Genomic DNA, 18376 nt, shown 5'->3' with positions numbered 1-18376 from the left:
TTACGGTACGTTTAATACAACATTGTTTTGTTTATTGTTTTTTATCGAAAAATATAAGAAATAAATTCGCATTTTGTTATTACTAAGTAAAATTCATCCCATCTTTTTGAAAATCCGTATTTGGTCATTTCTTTTGATAACAAAAAATATGACAAACCCAATCACCATAATTTTCATACGAGGTTTCATAGTCATTGCATGATTGAATAAACAAATTAAAAAAAAATTATGCTTTGTCTTTCAAACTGGGTAACTCCCAGAGCGTTTATAATGTTGTTACAGATAGTGGAACCCTATTTACAAAAATTGGCCCGATGATTCTTGCAAGAAGACGGGCTCTGGAATTTTTTTAGTTAACTAACAAATGAAATAACTCCCGAAATATAACAAGAACGGTAACTCTATAATAGGCCCTTGGCACTCTCATTAGGTAATAGAAATCGTACATTTTGCTCCAATAGAAGCATAAAAAAGTTCACGTTTTAAAGAATCGCTTGATGCGACCCGAGCATGCGACAAAGCATCGTTTTTTAAAATTTGTTTATTTAAATAAACTAAACAAATATAAAAATCGAGCTCTTGGGTATGGCTATAGCATGTGCAAAACCAAATTTTAAACCCGATGTCAGTTTTGCTTTTATTTAAAGTGTATTATGTGTTATGTATGTATGAAATTTCATTTTATTGCTTCCATAAATAAGAAAGTTGGCATTGCACGTCCTACACAAAACCAAATTTGGAAAATGGCGCTACATTTGTTTTTATTCCAAGTGGCTATGTATCAAATTTCATTTGAATGCCTCCATCAATAAGAAAGTTGACACTGCGCATGCGCAAAACCAAATTTTGAAACTGGAGTTAAATTTGCTTTTATTTCAAGTAGTTATGTATCAAATTTCATTTAAATCCCTCCATAAATAAGAAAGTTAGCACTGCGCATGCGCAAACCGAAATTTTGAAACTCGCGGTAAATTTGGTTTTATTTCAAGTGCCTATGTATCAAATTTCATTTAAATACCTTCATAAATAAAAAAGTTTGCAATTCGGATTATAAATGGTCGAGATGCGAAAAAGGCACTGTGAATGTTGATCGGTTAGGCTCAATTTTTGGAATTGCGTTTTATATGGCTAAACCTATACGCATATTGAATTTCATGCAATTCGGTTCATCACTAACAGAGATGTCAAAAGGGCCTTCCTTATTTTTTGACCTACATTACCAATTCACGAACTCCGATCTACAAACTTGATAATGAATCCACCTACAAAATTTCATTGTAATCGGTCCATTCGTTATCGAGAAATCGTGGTAACGGACGGACAGACGGACAGGTACCGCAAAATTATAAACTCGCTAGGAGCTCGTTCAGTGGCTGTGGCACCTACGGTGATCGGGTTTGTCTTATTGTTTTGTCATCAAAAGAACTGACCAAATACGGATTTTCAATTGATCGGATGAATTTTACTAGTAAAAACAGATTGTTAATTTTCGAGTTTTCTTTTTTTATATTTTTCCATAAACACAATGCGAGCGCTTTTGTTTAAATTCATAATTCCATTATGGCATTACCGACTTTCTAAACGCGACGGTTTTTAATTTTTAAATTTTTACTGTTTCTGAATTTATAAAATAGGAAACAATAGTATGTACGGATTCGTAATTTTTTTCTCTACAAAAAACCTAAATAGACTTTATTTCTAAAATAATTAGGGAAGCCAATTCGGAAATTAAAAAATTACTATTGAAATTCCTATGGTGCGTTCGTCAAGTCACAATCCCGTACGTACCTCGTAACGCAAAAATGTTATAATAATAAGTAATAAGAAGAATAATAACTACAGTACAGTAGTACACTTCTAATCCTTCGTGATATTTCCTTCCTTTTTGGATTGTCAGTCGTTGTGTCCGTACGATCGCGGGTATAACCGAATGATTACACACCAAACTGTTGTGAATGTAAGGTGGGAGAAACTAATACTGGATCCCGGAAAAATTATGACGAAAACATACTTTTTACCCGATCCCAGAACTATTTTATTATCAACTGTAATGACTCGCAATTTTTTTTAAAGGTAAATAGCAGTCTAAACTCCATTATGACTGAATTGTTTTTCCACTTTTATTATTCTAACCCTCTAAAAAATATGTCAAACATTGACTATATTTCTCATTAACGTCATACTTCAAGGGTAGTTTTTGCAAAAACACTCGCGATTTTTAATATTCTAATTCAGACATATTGTACCTCAAGATTTGAAGGTACTCTATTCCAAATTTGAGCTACGTATCTTGAAAAATGCCCTGTCTACAGCGACGGGCATTTGACCATTTTAACGCCGGTTTTTAATGTTTCCACGACGTAACACATGCTCTTAAAGAACTGTAATGTCGAAATAGGCCTTTCAGTGGATTACTTCGACACCCAAATATATATATATTTTTTAAAAAAGGCATGTAATGCTGTTCAAAACTGGTTTAATTAAAAAAACCCGACTAATTCTCCACTATATAAAAAGAGTCCTACACATAAAACTAATAATGTAAAAAAAAACAATTCTGTGTTATATAAAAACTGAGAAATTAGTCCTCGTCTTCGCATGCTGGACATTCATATCTAGGGTTTTTGGAACCCTTGTTGCATGCTCCACAAACCCAACGATTGCAGGTAATGCAGCGTATCCAATCTTGCTTGCCAACATACACAGAAAAGTCGCACTTACATATCGAACAGAGGTTGCATTCTGGGCATTCATACTCTGTTTCTTTGGAACCTTGGTTGCAAATGCCACATACCCACTTGATACAGGAAATACAGCATATCCAATCCCTTGGATCTGTGTAGGTTGAGTATTGACAGTTACACACAGAGCAATGGTTTGAAGTGGCATAGTCATAATCCGATTGCTTCGACTTGCTAGTAGAGGGCGTGACTAAACCAGATGATTTGATATTCTTTTTTTTTGTCCTGACTTTTTTACATTTCTCAGCAATAGAAGAAAGGGGTTCATTTTCATTATTGTCATTTGGTGCCTTTGGGGTACCACTACTTGAAGCATCAGGTATCACATTAGAGGCCTGGATATCGTTTAAATTTTCAGGTAAACATGATTGCTGCTCCACAGTTTGTTGGAGCATTTGTTGGCCAGGTCGAACTGATATTTTTTTCCCTCTTCTTCTTGTCGTAGAGGATTTATTGTACCCTCTAGTATTCTTTAGAAATTCCAATAAACTTTCATCCAGTCTTCTTTCTGATCCACAAGACGAAAGTTCGGATGGAAGTTTTGATAACACTTCGTTGGGGTTATATGGATGTATTCCTGTAAAAAACAATGACCTTAAAGAATAGGTATTTGAAATTTGCCTAGTACCTAGGTACCTACCTGTGGTTTTAAAACCAGACTTGATATTTTTTTCAGCTGTCAACTCAATCGAACTCCATAGCGTCTTTAAGAGTGATGGGAAATGTTCTTTAGGTATTGTTCCCCTACGACGAGATTGCTTCCTCCACGTATCTAGAATCGTTCTCCATTTTTTTTTCATGGGTCCGAAAAAGCTAACGTCTAGTGGCTGCATAATATGAGTAGAGTGGGCAGGAAGTGGTGCCATATAGATATTATTTTCTATTGCAGCTTCTATGACTCTAGGAGAGAAATGCGACGCTAAGTTATCCCCAATCACAATTTTTTTAGTTTCTAGATCACTGTTGACTTGTATGTGTGGCAGCAAAATGCTAAAGAACCAGTCTTCAAACAGGTTCATGTCGAACCAGCCACTTTTACTGCAGGAATACTCAGTTCCTATGGGGCCTCCCATGGTCCAATTTTTGTATACGTTTTGCCTCTTGTATACCACCATTGGTGGGAGAAGATCTCCTTTAGCATTTGCGCATACCATTATGCTTATAGCTGTGCGCGAATGTTCCTGTATTCGTTCAACCCTCTTGCGTCCTCTTGGCACTTTTTTGGAACCTGGATCGTCTGTAATATTAGTTTCATCGTAATTATACACATCACAGGGTGAAGCATCTTTTAAATAGGGCTCAATATTTTCAAAAAACTCTTTTATTTGTGTAGCACCCACAGAAGCCCTTTGATGTTTGTGGCCAATCGCGTTGTTAGATTGTTTTTTTTAGCAAAGGCTTTCACAAAATCAGGCCCAGGCATGTTTTCAGGCCACTGGCGAACCGTACGACCCTGTCTTGTAACGAACGAACATACAATTTGAGATATATCCTTGGTAGTCATAGTAATCCAGTCTGTAGGTAATTTTGCCCTACAAAAGGTGGAGTAAAAGCCATTTTTACATATGTTGTTAAGGTATCAGGGGCTTATAAAAATCCAAATTTTCGACCTTGAGAGTCAAAGGCTCTTGCCGCCATCTTTAATAGAAAGTGCCGAAATTAGGTTTTTTCTGAATAACTTCTTAACCATAGATATCTTGTCAAAAGTGTCTATGGGGAGAATAGAGAGGACAAAATTCCCTGCATTTTTTGTATTCATGTTTATTCTGTAATTTTTATGATAAAAAAGTTAGAGAGGATCGAATAAATGCCCAACCCTATATTTTTCATTATTTTTACGCGGGTTAATCGTAACCACCAGGCACGAGACGTCACCGCGGCAGTGCGACGTTGCCGTTTTGCACTCTCTAGTTGCGCGCGAGAGCGAGACGGTTGTATGACGCACGTTCGCGGTCCCGTTCACAACACAACATTGAACATTACGTCAGTGTCTCAGTGTGCTCACGGTTTGCAACCAGCTGCACGTAATGCTGCGCTGTGAGAAACGCTAGTAATACGACTCACTATTTTCAATATGTCCGAGTCCGAATAAATGTTTTATTTGTAAAAACAATCTTAATGAAAGTGATTCAGTTCTTGTGAAAGAGAGAGGAGTGCAAACACTAATTAAATCGAGTGAAAAACGTTCCTTACATGAAAATGTGCGCTTCCTAAAAGCATTATCATCAGTGACGGTGCACACCGCATGTCAGAAGAATTATAATAACGAAAAACTCATCGTCGCGTACCTGAATAAGAAAGTTAACGCTCCTCCAGCCGCGACTTCAACATCACGCCGTTCTGGTGTCCCAAGTTTCAATTTCAAAACACAATGTTTTATATGTACTGAAGAAATAACAGACGACTTTTTAAAGAAACAGATAAAAAAAGGATTGTTGGATCGAGATAATATTTGCCTGGTGGAGAAATTAGCAGTCAAATATACAATATTGAAAACAGCTGAAGAACGAGGTGATGAATGGGGACGGCAAATAATAGATCGTATTCAACATGTGACAGACTTGGTCGCCGCGGGTGGTAGGTACCATCAATCATGTTTAAAACGACTGTATTTTAGAGTGCCATCAGGTCAAAAAAGAGGGTATCGACCTGCGAGTAATGTAGACGAAGCAATGGAGCAAATATTTTTGTACTTAGCCGAGAATTCTGAAGAGTGCCAATTCTCTCTCGATGAAATCATGAACCAAATTGAAGGTGAATACCGTCCAGACCCGAGGACTGTTAAGTCACGACTTATAAAGAATTATGGTGATGATATTCTTATCATTGGAAAAAAACAACCAGTCGCCTGTCATTTGTTTTCGGGACACGGGATACAAACTACTGTCGAACAGTTGGTACAACAATAAAGAATCTAATCCTGAAGAAGAATGATTAAGAGTTGTCAAAGAAGCTGCTGCTATTATTTTAGCGGATATCCGTTCACGGGACTACGAGATGTCTACATATCCACCATCTGACCGTTTTTTGCATGAAGTTGATTCTGTCATTCCACAATCGCTTAAAGTTTTATTACAAGAAATAATACTGAAAAAAAACGAGGTAATACCGATAAATGGAATAAAATATGCGAAGCGCTGTCGCATGCTGTAATTTCAGCCGTAAGACCTAGATCTTTTCTGTCGTCAATTTTAATTGGTGTCAGTACATACTTGTATAAGAAGTTTGGATCTAAAAAGCTTATCGACTTACTGTCATCGTTGGGCGTCGTACTTTGAAACTACACTCTTTGAAAAATCTTGCGTTCTTCGTTCTGATGGGGCTGGTACATCGATTGACCCAAATTCATTCTCTCAGTTTGTTTGTGATAATGCGGACCATAATGTCAACACAATAGATGCTTTAAATACTGTTCACATTATGGGAGCTATCCAATGTGTGACCCCTTATGATGCTGTATCACCCGACCAAAAAATCTGACGGCTGTCTACATCACCAACGGCACTGGAAGTAGGAAAGTTTGGTTGCGTTGAACTCGCAATTTACAATAAACAAGAGAATACCGGTTTAAAAATGGTGAAAATTGTAGATATCGAGAAAACACATCCACTTCCGAGTGACATCTTACCTTCGTCTCCTGATTTACTTTGGCTTTATGGAAAATGGGTAGATTCCGAACTTCCAGGATGGAGCGGCTTCATGGAGACTGCAACGGCTAAAGATTTCACGAAGTCGAAGATAATTTGTCTTCCATTCATAAACAATCCACCAAGTCAATATGATACGATTTATACGGCTCTTCTCACAGCTGCCAAAAAAGGCTCCAATCAAAAAACTGTATTTGTTACTTTCGACCAGCCACTGTATGCTAAAGCTCAAGAAATCGTTGCAAACAATCCTGAGTTTCGAAATGTTGTGGTAAGACTTGGAGGATTCCACCTACTCATGTCTTTTTTAGGTGCCATTGGCTACATAATGGGTGGCAGTGGACTAAAAGAACTGTTCAGTACTATTTATGCTGAAAATAGTACAGAAAAAATGCTAGCTGGGCATGCTTATGCTCGTGCAGTTCGTGCACATATATTATGTCACCTTGCTTTGGCTCAAGTGGTTCTGGAATCAATTGAGTTTACTGACGATGATCGTGACGTGATGAAACAATTACTTGATCATGAAGATAAATCAATAATTCTGAAAGAAGTTAATAGCGAGGCATTCAGAGTTGTTGCGGTGAAATTCAAAGAATCGCTTGCAAAATTACAAGGCAACGGTCCTACAGCGAAGCTATGGATTCAATATTTCCAGATGGTCGCTTTGGTAAAGCATTTCATTGAAGCAGAAAGATCGGGCAACTGGAATCTGCATCTTGACACTATTCAAAGAATGCTTCCTTATTTCCACTCAAGTGGTCACTTTTTGTATGCAAAATCTGCTCATCTGTACCTGCAAAGCATGTTAGACTTGGAAAAACAAATGGATCCAGTTGAATACCACAAATTCACGTCGTTAGGCTATTTCACGATTAGGCGTTCAGATAAATTTTGGTCAGGAGTTTGGAGTGACATGACCATTGAGCAAACCTTAATGCGGATGATGAACAGTTGTGGTGGTCTTACTCGTGGCCGTGGGATCAGTGACAGCGTACTTGTACTGTGGACTTTAGGAATGATATCACTTCACAACGTATGCGATGCCATCGAAGAATATTGTGATGTTCATTTAGATTCATCAGAACAACATGTTGATACCAGGACCTCACGAATATCTCGAGACAATCAAGATCTAAAGAAGCTGTTGGACTGGTTATCAAAAGATCCCCCCTTCCCCGAAATCGATTCACTTATTTCTATTAGCACCGGGGTTGTTGGAAATGAACAAATTAATTGTCATTTATCTAGAGAAAGGGGTATTAAGGGAATGCTGATCATGGTACACACATACAACAATTTCGAATCCATTAAATTCAAACGAAAAGACAAGGTACTCCCATTGTCAGCAATCAACAACAGTATTAAAATTAACGAAGTAACAGTCACGATCGAACCATTAACTTTGTTCCAAAGAATGTGTATAGCCAAAAAAACTGACCATGAAGTTAAAGATTACCTGAAATTTGAGCTTGCACCATTCCCTGGAAGGACCAGCAATGGAGAGTAAATTACCGAACTTCCTAATTTTTTTTTATGATCAGAAGTTAAATGAATTTAAGACCAAAAAAAAAACTGTAATATTAAAATGCAGTTTGAATCAATTTAGCGGCGGAGAATAGAGCTATATAACGTACTGGATATTTGGGAGCGTTAAAAAATAGGGAGTTCTTACGCCGCTTATTGAGCAGAACGAATGGTCGAGTAGAGTTTTCACCAACTTTTCTTTCGGCCCGGCACACGACAGTCGTAGTATTATGTCATCGCAAACAGCAAGATTCCCACTTGTTTGTTCCTTCCACCAACATTTTTGCGTGCGCACTAAGTACAAGGACGGACAACACGGCAGGGAAAATCAAAATTATGAGGAGCAATAACAATACAAGGAAATTTTTAAAGGGAGGACAACGTACGTTATTTATGTATGCAACATACCGCCCACCAAATTCACTCTACGGGAATTTAACAAAAAAAATAAAATTAAACAAACATGCAACAAATATTATGAAATTAATTAAGTATATTAACATATTTATTGTGTCGGCAGTGCGCACAATTTAACTAAGGGACGTTTGAAACTACCGCGAGTAGTATGAACGCATGCTACTCTAGCAATTCCATCACTCCCCGGAAACAGTCTTTCGATGCGACCAAGCCGCCACTGTAGAGGGGGCGTGGTATCATCTTTCAGCAAAACTAAGACGCCAATATCAGCCGGTACAAGTTTTTTATCTTTGGCCCAATGACTCTTTTGAAATAAAGTATGCAAATACTCATTGTTCCATCGCGACCAAAACGATTGTTGCAGTTGCTGCAATAATTGCCAACGAGTGAGACGCGAAACCGATAAATGAGATAAATCTGGATCCGGTGGGGCTGATAATGGTTCTAATGTTAAAAAGTGACCCGGGGTTAAGCTACTAAGATCGTTGGGGTCTGTACTGATAGGACAAAGTGGCCTCGAGTTCAAAATGGCTTCTATTTCCGCGATAACAGTATTCATCTCTTCTAACGTAAGGATTTGATTTCCAACAATACGAATTAAATGTTTTTTGACAGACTTAACACCGCTTTCCCAGAGTCCACCGGAATGGGGAGCAGCAGGAGGGTTAAATGACCAAGAGATTGCTTGTGAATCGACCGAGTGTTTCATTAATCGATTAAATTCTCTGTGAGCACCGACGAAATTAGTCCCACAGTCGCTAAATATTTGAACGCACCGTCCTCGGCGTGCAATAAAACGCCTAAGTGCAGCAATAAAAGCGTCGGTAGATAGGGAAGACGCCATTTCTAGATGAATCGCCTTGGTGGCGAAACAAACGAAAAGACAAAGATAAGCTTTGACCACTTTGGTTCCACGGATTCTAGCTGCAGAGATGTTAAAGGGTCCCGCAAAGTCACAACCAACAACACTAAAAGGTTTTATTTCACTTATTCTTAGGGATGGCAAGTTTCCTGTAGGAGGAGAATAAGCGGTGGGATTAACTCGAAAACAACGGTTGCATTTAGCTAAGTAACCACGAATAGAACGTCGGGCCGATAATATCCAAAAATTCTGTTGTATCAAGTACATGGTTGCATTGACACCAGTATGGTGGTTTATTTCATGAACATGGCGAATCAAAAGTTCAGTAAGGCGATGTGAGCGAGGTAACAAAGCGGGGTGTTTTGATTCAAATGGCAACGAGGAATTTTCTAATCGACCACCTACCCGAATAATATGGTCTCCGCCCACCAAAGGGGATAGTTTGGCAAACCATCTAGGTAGTGCTTTATGCGAACGAAGCTTCGTGAAAAGATCCGAAAATAAGTTTTCTTGAACAATTCTAACCATAAATAATAACGCATTGTGGGATTCTTGAGCGGACAGGGAACCTAAGCGCGTATCACGGGGATTCCTCATGTTGTGTACAAAACGTAAGATATAGGCCACAATGCTTTTTATCTTAGGTAACGAAGACACATCCAGTAACACTAAAACAAAGTGCTCTGGATCGACAAGACTGGTAGTATGAGCAACGCATGTAATGACGGACGTTTGTTTCATTTCCAAAGGGGGACAATTATTGATTGGCTCAGAAGGCCACGAATTATGAGATAAATTCAGAAAAGCAGGACCAGACCACCAAAGCGTTTGAGATAATATCTGATTGGGGAGTAAACCGCGCGACGCGTAGTCGGCAGGATTTTTTTGAGAAGGGATATGGCGCCAACATCCAGGAGCCACGCGCTCATGAATATAAGCCACCCTATTGCTAACAAAGACCTTCCATTGCCGCGGTAATGAACGAATCCACGTGAGGACAATGGTTGAGTCCGTCCAGGCAATAACATTATCTATGATAACCAGCTCACTAAAGGATTCTAAAACGAATTTGATTAACTTTGCCAATAACACAGCTCCGCAAAGTTCCAGACGAGGTATTGATAACTGTTTAACAGGAGCAACCTTGGATTTAGAGATTACGAATTTAGTAGTAGCGGTTCCATCTTGAAGCGAAAAACAAAAGTAAACGACAGCGGCATAACCCTTTTCAGAAGCATCACAGAAGCCATGTAATGCACATGAAGAGAAATAACGAGGGAGTAAATTGCGAGGCAATTGTAATGACGAAAGTTCATGAAGTCCCGACTTAAACTGATTCCAAGAGCTAACAATTTCGTGAGGCGGTTCAACATCCCAACCCAGACCTAACAACCATAGTTTCTGAATGAGACATTTAGCAAAAAAACTAACTGGGGTGAGAAACCCAAGGGGATCATAGATCCGCGCGATTTGTGATAAGATTGAACGTTTTGAACAAGGCATGTCACGAGGACTTACAATGAAAGCAAAAGTATCGGAAGACGAATGCCACTGAAGGCCAAGAATTTTAATCGCACTGGAGGGGTCGATATCAAAAGAACGTGCTTGAACCTGCCTGAATTCAACTGGAATAGAATCCAGAACGTCCACGCAGTTGGATGCCCATTTGCGAAGCTCGAAACAGCCTAAGGCAAACAAATCTACGAGTTGAGCGACAAATTTTCTAGCTTCTTCAAGAGATGAAGTTCCGCAAATTAAATCATCTACGTAAAGGCTACTGCGAATGGCATTGACTGCGAGAGGAAACTGATCTGCACCAATATCGGCTAATTCCAAGAGAGTACGGATAGCTAGGTAAGGGGCAGAAGATACACCATAAGTAATGGTGTTCAATTGGTATGTGGCGATTGGATCTTCAGGGGAAAATCTCCAACGAATGAGTTGGTACTTGCGATCCTCAAAACGAATGAGGATTTGGCGGTACATTTGACGAACGTCGCAAGTAAAAACAAAGGGATGCGTTCGAAACTGTAGCAATAATTGCACAATATCCTTTTGCAGCTTAGGACCAACTAGCAAAGTATCATTAAGTGATTGCTGGTTTGAAGCTTTGGCCGAAGCGTCAAACACTACACGTATTTTGGTATTTTCCTCTCCGTGTTTAAAAACACCATGATGAGGGATGTAATAGCAATCATTACCACACGGGTTAGTACTCAATAGTGTCATGTGACCAGCATCTAAATATTCTCGCATAAAGTCTAAATAAAGAGCTTTCAATTGCGGTTGTGAAGCGAGGCGATTCTCTAGGGACCGAAGGCGACGATCTGCAATGCCCATCGAACCGTCAAAAGTGGGATTAGCAACCTTGAAAGGAAGTGCAACACCAAAACGGCCCGAGACGTCTCGAAACAATGATTTTCTGAAAAAGGATTCAGCGAATTCCTCTTCGGCATTGACTAGTGGTTTGGAATGAATTTCTTCGATGTCCCAAAATTGTTCGACAATTTGCTCTAGCGGCGGTTCTGAGACCGAAAGCAACGATTGGACGACCTGTTGAGGATGGCCAAGTTTAACTGGGCCTAAAATTACTTGACCGAATACAGTACCTAATAAGAAGGGATAATCTCGTGTGCGGGGAGCGCTATCTACACTGGTACGGGTTATAAATGGGTAAACATCAGCACCTAAAAGAAGTTGAACGGGACGAGATTGATACCACAAACTATCGGCTAATCTAATTCCACGAGGAAGGCAAATGTCCGAATTGAGCGATTGATTAGGTAAATTGCCACAAATTTTGTCTAAAAGAAAGAATTCAAATTCGAAGGTTGGGGACATGGAGTCAATTGGACGAATTTCCGAAGTGACTGTCGACGAAGAATTCATAGCGATATTTCCCAGACCGGAAATGGGAATGGCATTTGCTTGCTTAGGTAATTTAAGTCTATTTACTAAACAAGTGGTTATGTATGAAGTTTGACTTCCTGTATCTAATAGGGCTCTTGCGGTATGATAATTTCCAAAACAATCTCTAATTTTTAAGACAATTGTACCCAGAAGTACCGGGGGCCGAGTCGAATAAGATGTCGAACAACTACTGGCGCAAGATGTTACCTGGTCAGAGCTTTGCGGCGAAGAGGTAGCGGTTTGAGCGATTGGACTAGAAAGGCGCGGTGGAAAGTGTAACAAACTGTGATGTCGAGAGCTGCAAGATCGACAGTTCCTTTCCGACGAGCATTTGGAAACAGCGTGTCCAGGTGACAAACAATTAATACAAACGCGATTGTTCTTGGCAATTTCAAAACGCTCATGGGGTTGCTTGTCTTTGAAAACAGGACAAGCAAACAAGGCATGTGACTGCGCACATAAAATGCACGCATGACGAGAGTTCGAAGCGGTAGTGACCAGTGTGGTTTTTGCAAAAGGTTGCCTGAAATTACCACTAGACGAAGTCGAAGGGGATTTATTAAATTTGCCGACCTGTGGGACAACTTTGCTATATGAGGCGGATTTATCAAACGAGGCGGGTTTTTCCGAAGAAAGCGGTGCAACTAATGCTTCTAGCGATAAGCAATGCTCATTTAATAAATGTTCAATCTCTGAAAATGTAGGAATTTTCTTCTTATCCAATTTAATTTCGATTTCCTTACGGGTAGAGGGATCTAGTTTACTAACAACAATGTTAAATAATACAAAGTCCCAAGTATCAACTAAATTTAACAGCTTGAGAGCCTCACAATTTTCGCGGATTTTATTTAACAGGCTTCTTAAACAAGTGGCGGATTCAGAAGTCATCGCAGGAATGTTCTGAATTTCATTCCAGTATAAAGTGGCGAGTAACCGTTCATTATTGTAACGATCTAACAACGTATCAAACGCAATACGGTAATTATCGGCGCAAATTGGAATTGCTTTAACGATATCTAAAGGTTCGCCCGATAAACAACCTACTAAGAAATGGTACTTCTCAATATTACCGTAGGGTTTTTCCTCTACCAGTTTAATAAAAAGATCTCTAAAATGCGGCCAATCACGAATATTTCCACCAAATTTAGGCAGTGATATTCGTTGCAGGTGATCTACAAAAGGTCTCGAAAAGAAGGACTCATTATTTAACTGCATTGAGTGCGGGTTCGTCGATGTAGGAAATAATTGTTCGTAAGCGACCTCAATTTGAATGAATTTGGATAAAAATTGCGAACCGATTTCATTTTCGAGTTCTAATTGATCCGGTTTATCAGCGACTAAAGCGATAATTTCCAATTGATTGGCGTCAAATGTTTCTTTGCACGATGGTACTTGTTTATACCAGGTAGCGAAAATGAGTTTAGATGATGGATCAGCTAGAGCAGTTTTTGATAAATTAAAAATAACCTGTAACGTATTTACCGAAACATTACGGAATGCCTGAAATTGTTTAAGTTTAGTAGCCATAGTATGAAAAATAATCAACGACGCGAAAAAACTAATCAAAAAGTTGGCTTATTGTAATTAAAAGAAATGCAACATTCACAATCGAATACTTGTGAAGCGTACAAAATATGTTTCTGGAGCTTGTGATAGGTTAAGAGATAAACAGTGAATGTATTAAACTTGTACGTGCCTAATATTTTATAGCAAAAGAATCGATTATTCGATTCAATAACAATTGATAAAGTGCGTTGCAACAACAAAACGACTAAATGGAATCGCAAGAAGCGCACTCGAACATGGGCAAATTTTGATAGCGACTATATTTATTTCTTTCACGCAAAAAAAATTAGGAAGCGTCTTTATCATGGACACAAAATCCGGCTCGAAGGACCAGCAATGGAGAGTAAATTACCGAACTTCCTAATTTTTTTTTATGATCAGAAGTTAAATGAATTTAAGACCAAAAAAAAAACTGTAATATTAAAATGCAGTTTGAATCAATTTAGCGGCGGAGAATAGAGCTATATAACGTACTGGATATTTGGGAGCGTTAAAAAATAGGGAGTACTTACGCCGCTTATTGAGCAGAACGAATGGTCGAGTAGAGTTTTCACCAACTTTTCTTTCGGCCCGGCACACGACAGTCGTAGTATTATGTCATCGCAAACAGCAAGATTCCCACTTGTTTGTTCCTTCCACCAACATTTTTGCGTGCGCACTAAGTACAAGGACGGACAACACGGCAGGGAAACTCAAAATTATGAGGAGTAATAACAATACAAGGAAATTTTTAAAGGGAGGACAACGTACGTTATTTATGTATGCAACAATCTTTATTCTCAGAAGAAGAAATGCGCAAAGGCACAAAATCATCTATGTATGCAGCATTCACACCACTTCCAGAAAAAAATTTTCTCCGAAATAACACAAAAACTGTTGTAGATGGAGGATATCTATTACATAAAGTAGTGTGGCATGCTAATGATCAATTTGAAAAAATATGTGAGAAGTATGTGAAGTATGTACGAAAACACTATGGTTCAAATGCAGTCGTTATTTTTGATGGATACCCATCAGATAGCGCAAAGGAAAATACAAAGTCTGCAGAAAGACTCCGCCGATCGAAGAAACAGATGACAGTGGATGTACAATTTGATGAAACAATGGCAGTCCAAGTATCACAAGAAAGATGTTTGGGTAATAATAACAACAAACGCCGTCTTATAGTAATGCTGAAACAAAAAATGCAAGAAGATTAGGGGGACTGGTAATAGATGTGTTGCGGAAGGGAATAATTATAAAGATAAAATTGATTACCTGTTTGCTGGTTCTCCTTAACTTATTCTTTTCTTCATATCACGAGTGCGGAGTGAATCGCGACCGGCCGGTATTATCGAATTTAATTTCAATGGCACCTACTTTAAGGTGACCAACTTACCATGTCATGAAATCGGGACAAAAAGTGCCAGCCAACGCGTATTGCTGTACCCTAAGATGTTGCGATATTCAATTTGTACAAAATCACAAAACTCCTTCAATTTTTCTACACGCACAGTATATATATGGAAAAATGAATAAATTTTTGTGGCAAATAGTTCCACATCAATTGGTAGAATATCACATGCAGTTTTAATACAATTATTGACAACATGGGCCATACATCCTATCCCAACAATAGATGGATTATTTAAACTATTTTTTAATTTAACGTAAACATTATTTACACCTTTTCTCAATGCACCACCAAAGTTTGTATTGGTGTTATCTGCACAAAGACCAATTATTTTATTAGTCAAACCAAAATTAGTAATGGTTTTCAGCAAATATTCACAGATTATTGCAGATGTCTCACCAGGTAAATCCTTTAAATCAAGCAATTTAAGTTGAATACCTTCCATAGGCAAAAAATACCGAACCAATATTGGCATCAACTTTATGTGCTTGTGATTGGATGCGTCACAACACACAGTAACAAAGTTCACTGTATTTAAGTTATTTTGAACAGTTCCCATGGCCATCGGTTCAAAAACTGCACATATTATGGCTTCACTTTTGGTTCTAGCAGATGAATACTTAGGCTCGAACATTGACTTAATCAGCTTTGACGTACAATCTCCACTACGAAAACTGTGATTATGTTGCAAGAGATGATATGCCCATGTCCCTTCAGCCGCTGCCAATTTTTTGTTCGAATCATCTAATCTGCTGGACTTACAGAATTTGGTAATGGAAACATTAGCAGTTGTTAAAGTGACGGCACTTTTGTGTTTAGCCGTTGCAACATGATGGATTACGTCTGCATTACCTGCAAAGCAAAGGGTAAAACAAAAACACTCATTATAAACACATGAAATAAAACGGTATTAGAATTTGATTATAATAACAACTCAATTAAACTTAATTTCTTATTAATAAATTATTTATTAAGCTAATTACCTCCATGTCCAATGGAAAACTTGGAACTGCAAAAACTACAGCAAACGTCCGATTCATTTCCTTGTACTTTCCGAAGAAAAGGATATTTGGTTTTCAAATTATCGGTAAACACGCACTTTCTTTTTAAATTTAATTTTAGCGACATGGCGAGGTAGGTACTAGACGCACGACGTTACGCTTACGTTTAAATCATTGTTTAAATGCAGTGCTGGTCACGGTAACTTTCCACGAAACGGTCGCGTCAATAACCGCGGGGTGTAGGCGGTAGCCGACACAAAGGAAACCAGTCTCAGCTGAGGCAGTAAACACAAAATGTTAACAATTTAACATTTTCTTAGAAATCGGGACGATACAAAAATAGTACCGTAAAATCGGGATGGTTCGTTAATTCGGGACATGGTATAAAAAATCTAAACCTGTCCCGCCCAAATCGGGACGGTTGGTCACCTTAACCTACTTTTTTAGCTGTCACCAAAACGCGTCTCTCGTCTTACTTGGTCTTTGCCACTCTCACCTCATTCTTCTTATCAGTTTTAGGTACCAACAGGCAGGGATAAGAGGTGGGAGAATTAGCGGAAAATAGGAAATAAAATGTTGCTCAAAATAGAGCTAAAGATTAATGAAAACGAAACAACATGAATTAGTTCCTTTATTTTTCCTATTCTGACTGGTCTACCCTCCGACAATTAACCAAGAACTGTCGCAGGTGACGAATTTAACAGTCAAGAAAAAAGACAGCTGCAATTCAGTTACAGACAGCCCAGGATCTTAATGCTTTAGGTGTGAGCATTTCAAATATATTAAATAATCCCTAATGGGATGTAGGTAAAATTTTTACTGATCTGTTATATACAATAACCAAAATAAGGCGCAACTTGCCGCTTCTCATCTTAAACAAATTGGTTAAAACAACAAAAATACTCGAAAGAACGAGCAAAGACCAACTCCCTCATTCTTCCAACGCGAGGGATTACTGAGGGATCAGCATACAAATTGCTCCCTCAACGTAGGCGGGAAACAAACATCGCCCGACCCAATACAAAAGGGAATCAATGCCAGTTCAAGGGGATTTACTTTGCTTAATTAATACCATCAGACCAAGGATTATTATTATGGGGTAGACCGGTACACAATCAGAATTATCTGATAATTTTAAACTCAAAATGGCCAGAAAATTTTCAAATGCAAAATACTATATCAGAGGGGTATACACGAAGTAATAGTTTCCGGATCGCAATTGACATCAAATGAGTTTCAACATTTTTTAAAGAAGAATGGTATTACGTACTTTCTCCTTATTATGTAAACTTAAAACCCAAGAATTGATACACCTTTTACAAAACTAATAGTCAAGAATATGAATAATGGAGAGCAGTTATTTTTATCTAATGAGGTTGTTTTATCCGCGATTTGTTTGCACCCAAGGTTCAACCTTTTATTAGATCAAATTTACACATTTACCCTCCATTTAATGCTCTCTGCTAACGACACGTGTTTCTACCTTTTGACATTATTTTAATAATGCAATCCTTATGGCTTTTATAGACCGCTGCCTACAATGGGTAAAATCTATAAAAAGGAAACAACACCACAAACATGGAGCAGAGAAAATATGGAACAGCCGATGAGCGACGTTAGGAGCGGAAAGTGTTCCATGAATGGAGCAGAACATTTAAGAATATCTCACAAATTTAGCAAAGATAAAAAAATGGCGGGTAAAGATTTTGTTTTACATTTCATAAGGACCATGAATTTTACTTTGCGGAAACTGGAAGCCATATCTTCAGCAAAGTTTGCTGTCTTCAATAAAGTCAGCGTAGCTAATTTTTATGACCTGCTGGAGGATATATTGAAAGATAAAAAATTTCAACCAAGTCAAATTTATAACGTTGACCAAAGCGGTTGTCCAACTGTGCCCACGAAAATCCCGAACGTGATATCTCCTCCTGGAAACCGAAGGGTCATAAAAGTTACTTCGGCCGAAAGGGGTGTCGACGTCAGCGTAGCTTGTTGTTTTAACGCAACCTGACAATGTTCGAACCTCCGGGTCGCATGGTATTTGTAACGCATCCGGTTGGATGAATACTTTGGCGTTCCTCCAGTGGCTGCAGCATTTCGTAAAACACACGAGGCCTTCAAAGGACCACCCGATTTTATTATTGATGTAACCTACGAAGCTGTAAGTTTTTGTCGTGGAAACTTGACAACGCTTCTTGGTTTTCCTCCTCACACCAGTCAGCCCCTCGACATAGCCTTTTATGGTCCTTTTAAAACGGCGTATAGCAAGGCTTGCGATGGATATCTAACCTCCCATCCTGGACAAACTATTA

At 38.6% G+C, this 18376-nt stretch overlaps 1 protein-coding gene across 3 annotated transcripts; it reads right to left on the bottom strand.

The window, feature by feature from the left end:
• Nucleotides 1-1747: 1747 nt before the first annotated feature.
• On the bottom strand, nt 1748-6843 carry LOC116159149. Of its 3 annotated transcripts, none has more exons than XM_031472080.1 (4): nt 6305-6843; nt 5994-6245; nt 3382-3978; nt 1748-3318 (listed from the first exon to the last, which is right to left on the bottom strand). In XM_031472080.1, the coding sequence occupies exons 3-4, from the start codon at nt 3893-3895 to the stop codon at nt 2582-2584; spliced, it is 1251 nt and encodes a 416-aa protein (XP_031327940.1). In that variant the 5' UTR covers nt 3896-3978; nt 5994-6245; nt 6305-6843; the 3' UTR covers nt 1748-2581. The 3 variants fall into 3 exon arrangements, with proteins under 3 accessions (XP_031327940.1, XP_031327939.1, XP_031327941.1); XM_031472079.1 differs by having other exon boundaries at nt 6370-6843; XM_031472081.1 differs by lacking the exons at nt 5994-6245; nt 6305-6843 and having other exon boundaries at nt 3382-4165.
• Between the last annotated feature and the right edge of the window lie 11533 nt (nt 6844-18376).

The sequence above is a fragment of the Photinus pyralis genome, unplaced genomic scaffold (assembly GCF_008802855.1).
Source record: "Photinus pyralis isolate 1611_PpyrPB1 unplaced genomic scaffold, Ppyr1.3 Ppyr1.4_LG1, whole genome shotgun sequence".
NCBI classification, from domain to species: Eukaryota; Metazoa; Arthropoda; class Insecta; order Coleoptera; family Lampyridae; genus Photinus; species Photinus pyralis.
Note: the sequence above shows the minus strand (reverse complement) of the source record. Positions and strands in the feature narration are given on the sequence as shown.

Bases quoted from the DNA above. Each gene is read 5' to 3' on its own strand.
- LOC116159149 (XM_031472080.1), bottom strand. From the start codon at position 3,895: ATGGTATGCGCAAATGCTAAAGGAGATCTTCTCCCACCAATGGTGGTA. The intron at 3,319-3,381 runs GTAGGTACCTAG...TGTTTTTTACAG, and splicing joins GTCTGGTTTTAAAACCACAG to GAATACATCCATATAACCCC.